The 9,785-nt window shown below is 44.5% G+C and overlaps 1 protein-coding gene across 1 annotated transcript; it reads right to left on the bottom strand.

The window, feature by feature from the left end:
* Positions 1 to 1,389: 1,389 nt before the first annotated feature.
* Positions 1,390 to 5,627, bottom strand: spp1 (secreted phosphoprotein 1). Its single transcript, XM_021602864.2, has 7 exons — positions 5,495 to 5,627; positions 3,998 to 4,111; positions 3,426 to 3,488; positions 3,223 to 3,276; positions 2,757 to 2,858; positions 2,240 to 2,545; positions 1,390 to 2,127 (listed from the first exon to the last, which is right to left on the bottom strand). The coding sequence occupies exons 2-7, from the start codon at positions 4,094 to 4,096 to the stop codon at positions 1,687 to 1,689; spliced, it is 1,065 nt and encodes a 354-aa protein (XP_021458539.2). The 5' UTR covers positions 4,097 to 4,111; positions 5,495 to 5,627; the 3' UTR covers positions 1,390 to 1,686.
* Positions 5,628 to 9,785: the final 4,158 nt, after the last annotated feature.

Here is a 9,785-nt window from a genome sequence, read left to right as displayed (position 1 = left end):
CCTAGACCGCCCCAATAGGTCCACAGACGACGCAATCACAATCACACTGCACACTGCCCTAACCTATCTGGACAAGAGGAATAGCTATGTAAGAATGCTGTTCATTGACAACAGCTCAGGATTTAACACCATAGTGCCCTCCAAACTCGTCATTAAGCTTAAGACCCTGGGTCTCAACCCCGCCTTGTGCAACTGGGTCCTGGACTTCCTGATGGGCCACGCCCAGGTGGTGAGGGTAGGTAACAACAAGTTTGCAGACGACACTACAGTGGTAGATTACCAACAACGACGAGACGGTCTACAGGGAGGAGGTGAGGGCCCTCGGAGTGTGGTGTCAGGAAAATAACCTCATACTCAATGTCAACAAAACACCTATACAACATCAGCAGCGCCTCTTCAACCTCAGGAGGCTGAAAAATTTGGCCTGTCATCAAAAACACTCACAAACTTTTACAGATGAACAATCGAGAGTATCACCGCCTGGTACGGCAACTGCTGCGCCCACAACCGTAAGGCTCTCCAGAGGGTAGTGAGGTCTGCACAACGCATCACCTGGGGCAAACTACCTGCCCTCCAGGACATTGAGTGGCTGCTGCCAACATACTGACTCATCTCTAGTCACTTTAATAATGGACATTGATGTAATAAATGTATCACTAGCCACTTTAAACAGTGCCACTTTATATAATGTTTACATACCCTACATTACTCATCTCATATGTATATACTGTACTCTATACCATCTACTGCATCTTGCCTATGCCGTTCGGCCATCACTCATTCATATATTTTTATGTACATATTCTTATTCATTCCTTTACACTTGTGTGTGTATAAAGTAGTTGTTGTGAAATTGTTAGGTTAGATTACTTGTTAGATATTACTGCATGGTCGGAACTAGAAGCACAGGCATTTTGCTACACTCGCATTAACATCTGCTAACTATGTGTATGTGACAAATCAAATTTGATGTGATTTGATTTGACAGTGGTGTTATCCATTCCACTCTCGTGTGGTTATCTGCTGTGCTACACTGCTAAGAGTTCATAGCTTCTTATGAACTCTGTCTTCCTCCTGACTGAGGCAACAGCTCATTAGATGAGACATTCGGGTAAGGAATGAGACGTTGACTGTGACAGGGCCTTTTGTTCATATTTCAGCTCAGAATGAACTGAAGGATGGTGTGTGATGGAGTGTGGTTTAGGAGGGCCCTCATGTCATAAAGAATACTGTGTGTCTAGTCTCTTTCTCTGGTGAACACAACTGTGAATGCTGAGTCTGTAATTTAGCTCGTAATGTATGAGTCTCTGCATAGTACTATACACAGAGATCAATGGCTCAGTAGATACAACAAAGTATACAAATGTGAAATAACAGACCCACCATGCGTTTTATGAAAAAAAGGAAATTATTTAGAAACGATACATTATACATACAGTAAAAATGGGACAAACAACATGTAGTGTAAATAATTGTGCAATTGAAAACATTTACTGTTCTGTATGTCCTGATGTGTTGGCTAGTATTGCTCTAATCAGGTATTGATGTACTGTATTAGACCTTAAGGGCCGTCTGTTTGTTATTCTCTCTGTTCTGACCTCCTAATGTAAGGTCATAGAGCACCGTCCTGGTCCTGGTAGCATTCTTCACTGTCGACAGCAGCAGGATGAGAGAGACAGGCCTTTACTAGGCAACTATGACAACGGGAGCGTCGGTATCTATGGTAGCCTCTGTGGCCGCCTCCTCAGCCGAGTTGCTGTCACTCTCCTGGCTCTCGTCGCTGTCTGCCGCCCCGGGCGTGGCTGTAGCCTCCTCACTGCTGTTGCTGCTGTCAGTCTCATCACTGGCGCTAGTGCTCTCGCTGGTGCCGTCGCTGCTAGCGCTACTGGTGCTCTCACTAGTCACATCACTGGCGCTAGCGCTGGCACTCTCTGCCTCTTCCTCCTCCAGGCTCTCAGCTCCTTGGCTCTCGGGGCTCTCAGAGGGACCGGTGTCCTGGCTGGCTTCATCGACGTGCGCTTGGCGCAGGCTGGGCTCCTCGGCTGTCCCGCTGGAGACATCCAAACCCTGGCTCTCCACCTCGGGGGTGCTGGTGTCCTCTTCCATCAAATCATGCACCTGCAGGGCCTAGAGAGAGGTGATGGAAGGATGTTTAGAGACAATTCTTACAACTAAATGGAAGGAAATAATGCCTGTGCGTTTTAGCTGGAAAATTCTAACAGAGGAGAGACAAATGTACCTTGAACACGGTCAGCGTCTTCTCAATCTCGTTTCCGAGCCCGGTGTCATAGACGGACACCTTCTTGCCAGCATACATGCCCTCGTCCATCTTTCCATAATATTTGTATGGGGAGGGTCCCTTCTCGATGTTGTTGGTATCTACATAGATGGACTTCTTGTAGTCACCGGGGTAGCCCATGCTGTCCCCGCGTCCGTCGTCGTAGATGGGGGCCTCGGTGGGAGCCAGGGTGGGCTCAACATTGGGCTCCGCGGTGGGAGGGGCAGCGGTGGTGTCTGCCTCCCCGGACTCTGACTCCTCTGTGTCCTGAAAACACATCACAACATCACCTTCATAAGATGTGAAGTTAAAATAAGAGCTTAGTGAACGCTCCTGTCTGTCAAGGTTACCTAGACGTCTTCCTTGAACTATAAACTACAGTCTGTGTGGTCCTTTAGACTTACTGGAGCCGTAACTACACGTGACAATGTGACTCAATATATCCTACATATGAATAGTTTTATACTTGGTGTATTACATCACTGTCTGTGCTGCCTGTGCTGTCCTTGCTTTCGTCACTGTCTGCACTGTCTGTCGATGATGTGCTGTCCACTGTTGGGTCTGATGTAGGATCAGCTCCCTGGATAATAGAAAAACAGGACCCATCAGCATGTCATCAACAAGTACAGATAGAGACAACTATATCAGGTGTAAGAGGGATTTAGCATCTTATGCTACATTATAAACTGGGTGGTTCAAACCCTGAATGCTGATTGGCTGACAGCTGTGGTATATCAGACCGTATACCATGGGTATGACAAAACATTTATTTTTACTGCTCTAATTACGTTGGTAACCAGGTTATAATAGCAATAAGGCACCTAGGGTTTGTGGTATACGGCCAATATACCACGGCTAAGGGCTGTGTCCATGGTATATTGGCCATATACCACACCTCCTCGGGCCTTATTGCTTAATTATGGTACAACAGAATGATGTTTTACTTCTGTTTCATCTTCGTCGGAGCTCTCGTCTGATGCTGTACCAGCACCCACATTCTACAAGAAAACCGCAGCATTAAAAAGAGTTCAATAACAACTGTCATATTTATTGCAGTTTTCCCTATAGGACAAATGTATACATTTCAATCCACATACAGATTATAAAGTAATGTACCCTGAAATAAGGTGAACATGCTCTTTCTTACCTGTACAGATGCAACCTGGGTGAGATCTACTAGGGCTTTCCGAAGCACCGGAGCTGGTTTAACCTGCCAACATGAATATTCATTTATTTATTCACAATTTTTACCCCCTTTTTCTCCCCAATTTCTCCCCTGTCTCATCGCTGCAACTCTCCAACGGGCTTGGGAGAGGCGAAGGTCGAGCCATGCGTCCTCCGAAACATAACCCGCCAAACCGCGCTTCTTAACACCCGTCCGCTTAACCCAGAAGCCAGCTGCACCAACTGACCACCGAAGTCAGCCTGCAGGTGTCCGGCCTTCCACAAGGAGTCGCTAGTGTGTGATGAGCCAAGTAAAGCACCCCCCCTGCCAAACCCCTAATCCGGATGAAGCTGGGCCAATTGTGCACGGTCCCTATGGGATTCCCAGTTATGACACAGGCTGGGATTGAACCCGGGTCTGTAGAGACACCTTAGACCGCTGCACCACTCGGGAGGCCCATGAACATACATTTAAGTTGATACCAAGCACACGTCTGTCTGTCCGTTCGCATTGTCTGTCAACGTATATTGTTCTCATATGAGAGGAACACTCACCACTTCCTCTGAGCTCTCTGAACTGCTGCTGGATGAGCGTTTCACCGGGCGACAGAGGACCGTTGCAAAGAGCAGGGCGAAAACTATTGCAGCCTTCATTGTCACAATGTGTATCTGAAACGAGAGAGAATCCAGCAAAATTATGTGAACTGAAGATACAGACTGTGTTGAAAGCTGTACAGTATGTTAGCTACATTTAACTCCCTTTTAAACTGAAAATGTGATCCATTCTTTTCAATTACAGCAGAAATGCCTGGATGGGAGGCAGTTAGACTGCAAATTGCCTGTGAAGTCCTGCTTTGTAATGGTTAAACCATTAAATACTTGATTAGTATACAGGGAGAATTAACCATGGGCCATGATGAGTCTCCACCATGGCTAAGTGGAGGAACTCTGGCGGAAGTGCACTCATTTTAAAGTCAGTCCCTAACCGTTGGCAGACAACGTGGGCTTCGCTCCCAGCTAATGACATCCAGCCTAGCCTAGCTATCCTACCCCCATGCGTCTCCCTTGTTTTCCAGCTGAGCTACTCTCAGCTAGAACAACATTACATCAAGTAGGCAGTGTTTTAGCTATACCTATAATGATCTCTGCATAGTGTATAATTCCCTAAGTTAAAAGTGGAAGTCTGGAAGACCACAGTCGGTCCAGGGAGGCGGGGAACATGATGAACGCCCCTCAGCTTTATTTTGGAAGCCAACTCTACTTTGTCATTTGATCTTTGGGTTCCAGAATGAAGAGCCCTTAAATTTGTGGTGTTGACAGATGGAAGTGTGACGGAGGCGAGAGATACTACTAGGGATGCCCAGAGGATGTTGTGTGTAGATGAGATCTGACTTCAGAAGTAACTAATCCAGCCTTTCACTTTTGCTGTTATTATTATTTGTTCTCACAGCAGCACTTAAATGCTGTGGTTTAGTCTTGGAACATAGGAGTCAACTAGTTGACAATAAATTAGCTGTGGGTTTGAGAGCTGAGGCCAGAGCTTCCTCTTCCTGCTGTCACGTTCATCATTCCAACACTATAAAACCTAGTTTATGATTGAGCTGACTCTATCTATCAGGTTACCAGAAATATTTACTATCACAACAGATCACCAAGCTCTCTTTCCTGGTGAATTATGAATTTGCCACTAACCATAATGCATTTATTCTCATTTACATAAAAAGCCCCAAATGTACAAAGCATTTAGGCATTGAAAGGGTATTATTTTACTATCTAAGTGCTGAAATTAACTAGCTTTTTCAATCTTTGCACAAAATGTAATAACATTCCCCACGATTTTCTTTGAGCTTTTTACGGGAGAGGATTATGCATGTAGACGGGCTAAACTTTAATTTCTTAATGTGCACAAAGCACATGCATGACATGTCAATGTCAGAATGTACTCCGCCATAGTTACATTGTCTATGTGATACCTCCTTCAGTTTCCAAAAATAATCAATAACATCTGTGCACCTGAGCACCAATATCAGTGATAAGCCATGTTGTTTTTACCTGGATTTGTTCGTCAGAGAATCCACAGGATAGCACTACACTAGTCAGTCAGGATGAGTGGAGAGCTGCTCACTATTCTCTTGGATGCCAGAGGAGGAACAGCACAGTTCAGTTTGGATGTGGATGGGATGCTGCTGAACGGAGGCTGCTGGTTGGCTTATAAACCCAGCTGCCTCCAGCTCCAGCCAATGGAAGCAGGGCTTGTGCCTTGTGATGTCATGAGGTTTACCACTTCTGTCCCACCTATCCTCTCCCACTCTTCCTGTGGTTAGTGTGGCCACTCAATGCAAACATTCACCAATCGACAAGGCAGAGGAAGGAAAAAAAACACATATCCTGTATTGTTACAGAAATAAACTGAGGACACAAGCCCTGTGAAATTGAGATCAAATACATGACAGTGCTTACAGTCACATGACGTTAGAAAACACTAAATGTTGAGATACTGGCTTTATTACTAGTTAAGGATGTTTCAGCATCTGAACCAGGGTTGAAGTACAAAAACTTTCATGTGGGTCTGTAAGGTAATACACACTAACATCACTTCGTCCTTAAGCCACAGTCAAAGAAGAGCCAAAGTCAAAGTGGAGGTGGAAGTGTTAAGTGAATCAATACATTCATGTATATTTAACAGTGTAGAGAGAGGACATATTCTCCCATCTCCATTGGCCTCAATGCAAGACATCATTAGCCAGCATTAACATCACAATTCTACACCCCAATCAGCATGTTTCTTGGGAAGATAAGTTTGGACTCATTTTGACCCTCAGTCTTCTTTTTACTGGGTGACTCTGCGACTCAGTGCCATTATCTGTGAAGCTAGACTATCACTACTGGTATACCCATTTTAATCTGATAAATGAAAGGTTGTAAAGAAAATAATATATACTGAACAAAAATATAAACACAACATGCAACAATTTCAAAGATTTTACTGAGTTAAAGTTCATATAAGGAAATCAGTCAACTGAAATAAATTCATGAGGCCCTAATCTATAGATTTCACATGATTGGGCAGGGGCGTAGCCGTGGGGAGCCAGGCCCACCCACTGGGGAGCCAGGCCCACCCACTGGGGAGCCAGGCCCACCCACTGGGGAGCCAGGCCCACCCACTGGGGAGCCAGGCCCACCCACTGGGGAGCCAGGCCCAGCCACTGGGGAGCCAGGCCCACCCACTGGGGAGCCAGGCCCAGCCACTGGGGAGCCAGGCCCACCCACTGGGGAGCCAGGCCCACCCACTGGGGAGCCAGGCCCAGCCACTGGGGAGCCAGGCCCACCCACTGGGGAGCCAGGCCCACCCACTGGGGAGCCAGGCCCAGCCAATCAGAATTTGTTTTTCCCCACAAAAGGGCTTTATTACAGACAGAAATAATCCTCAGCACACCCTCAGACAATCCCGCAGGTGAAGAAGCCGGATGTGCAGGTCTGGTGGACAGTCCTGCAGTCAGCATGCCAATTGTACGCTCCCTCAAACCTTGAGACATCTTTTGCATTGTGTTGTGTGACAAACCTGCACATTTTAGAGTGGCTTTTTATTGTCCCCCAGCACAAGGTGCACATGTGTAATGATCATACTGTTTAATCAGCTTCTTGATATGCCACACCTGTCAGGTAGATGGATTATCTTGGCAAAGGAGAAATGCTCACTAACCGGGATGTAAACAAATTAGTGATCTTTTATTTCAGCTCATGAAACATGGAACCAACACTTTACATGTTGCTTTAGATTTTATAGAAAATATACATTGTATGGAGAGTGCAAGGATATGGAGTAATCCTTGTGCACATTGAGGAAGAGAACTTCCAGACACCCACAGTATGCATTCTCTGAATTCTAGAATATGATTACTTCTCATAAAAGTTAGAGAGCATTGAAATATGACCCACTAAAGTAGTAGGTATGAGACTAAGGTAGCACCCCTGACTGCTTTCTTTGTCAAACTATCTCTCCTAACCCTGCAATTAACTTGTCAGGATTCCTGTGTTAGTGTTTGACAGGTGTCTGACGTACTCGCTGGAGTATGCATTGCTACATGTTGAGTCTGCTTTAGTACTTTGAATGTAATCCATTATAGCTTGATTTCCTACGGTATGATCATAATAAAATAGCCTCCAGTGGCTTTGGTGTTCAGTGGAATGATTTAGGGTGTATTCGTGTATAACTGAATGTTGTAAAAAGGCAGACAACACACAACATCAGACATGTACAGTGAAACTCCCAGACAGATGTCTGGAAAGCGTGAGAGTGGACGCGTCAAGTTGAAACATGTTGCATTTGCTACGTTTTCATCTGGTTTGATGTCAAGTCACAACAGTTCCATCTTCTTCAGGTTGTGTCTGGAATTCTCACTGAGATATCTGATATTCCCGGGCTGTCAAATCAACCAGTGGTTCACCAGGAGCTGAACACCAAGACACCTCTAACACCACCCCAAGATGAGACACTTTCTCCCAGTCAATCATTACCCCAACACCTATAGTCTCTGGAGCGTGTACTTCAACGTTCGTATCAACAAACAATGCCATTCAAATGAAGTGATCCCAACCAACACCACAAATAATGACATGAACATTTTAGAACTTCCCCATTACGTGACACCCGAGGCCAATCATTATCTGATTTACTACACAGTATAGAAAAAGCTGTGTGTGTGTGTGTGTGAGTGTGAGAGAGAGAGAGAAAGAAAGAAAGAAAGAAAGAAAGAAAGAAAGAAAGAAAGAAAGAAAGAAAGAAAGAAAGAAAGAAAGAAAGAAAGAAAGAAAGAAAGTGTGTTTGGACCAGTCCCAGACCAGGCATGAAACACACCATTCATTATCAATGTGGATATCACATCACTGGATCACAGGACCCGTATTCTTGATATACTTTGCATTGTGGAAAGTCTGCAGTAGATTTAGGAGAACCACTTTTACGATCTCCATAGAGCATGTTGAGGACTTTACTGTAATCCTAGTCTGGTCAATGCAGAGCTGGCAGGTTTGGCTGCCTTAAAGCAAAGCTGAAATCAGGGAAAGTGAGCCATAATGCACAGCATTAGTTTATGAAGCTGAGGTCATTCGTTAAAGTGGAACCCGTGTTCAATGACATGCAGCAACGTCGTTAAATGCATCTTAGGCCCGGGCCATCCCGTTCTGTGGTCATTTAGTTTGGAAATATTCTTTAAAGTCATTGCAGATTGTGTAGTGTTTAACAGGAATATTTAATTAAGCCATCAATTTTTGTTATCGTAAAAAAATATACAAGAGTGTTAATAGTAAGCTGAGATCAGATGTGGTCTCTATCAGGCTGATTCACAGTGAGGAATTTCCTGCTGTTGACCCAAAGCCTGTAAATGTGGTATTATCTTAACTATCATACAGTGAAAGAACCAAGGGTCCGACTAGATTTGGATAGTCCAGATAGTATGTAGAGCATCTACAGATGGACTATCAAGAATCTGTTGATAAGCAACTGCTTGCTAAGGTTGGGGATAAGGTTTAGAATAAGGGTTAAGGTTAGCCTTAGGGCTACTGTAGGGTTAGGGTAAAGATTACGTTTAGGGTTAGGATAAGGGTTAAGGTTTGGGTTAGGATATTGACTAAGGTTAGGGTAAGTAAATTGAAAATGCTAGTCTGTAGATAGTCTGTAGAGCATCTACAGATGGACTATCCAAATAGAGTGCTACTGAACCTGGTACAGGCGGCCAAGTGGTGGATGAGAGTTGAATATCCACTATGACAAGAACTCTCCCAGACAACCCCATTTTCAATGCAGTCATTAACAGTGTGTGTGTGTGTTACTATTTTGTCAGCCTGTGTTAACCGCATAATGTCTTCATAATGTCTCCATAAACCCCCATAGGTTTATATAAGTGTTTGGGTGGTGGAATTTTCCCAAATTCATACATGTACAGTCAGTGTGACATGCTGAAAGACAGGAGATCATATTACTTGTAATGGGTGCGTGTTGGTGGCAGGGAAGTCAGGCGCAGGAGAACGAACTTGGAATAAACAAAATCGTTTAATAAAAGTTAATGAAACTCCAAAAACCAAAATACATAAAATAATCAAAGTGGGTACAAAACCTGTCGCACACCAACACATAACTTGCATAAACATACAATCAAACAATCACCGACAAGGACATGAGGGGAAACAGAGGGTTAAATACACAACATGTAATTGATGAGATTGGAACCAGGTGTGATGGAAGACAAGACAAAACCAATGGAAAATTAAAAATGGATCAGTGATGGCTAGAAGATCGGTGACGTCGACCGCTGAACACCGCTCGAACAAGGAGAGGGGCCGA

The sequence above is a fragment of the Oncorhynchus mykiss genome, chromosome 5 (genome assembly GCF_013265735.2).
Source record: "Oncorhynchus mykiss isolate Arlee chromosome 5, USDA_OmykA_1.1, whole genome shotgun sequence".
In the NCBI taxonomy this organism is placed as follows: Eukaryota; Metazoa; Chordata; class Actinopteri; order Salmoniformes; family Salmonidae; genus Oncorhynchus; species Oncorhynchus mykiss.
The sequence above is the reverse complement of the archived record's forward strand: the minus strand, read 5'-3'. Positions and strand labels throughout refer to the sequence as shown.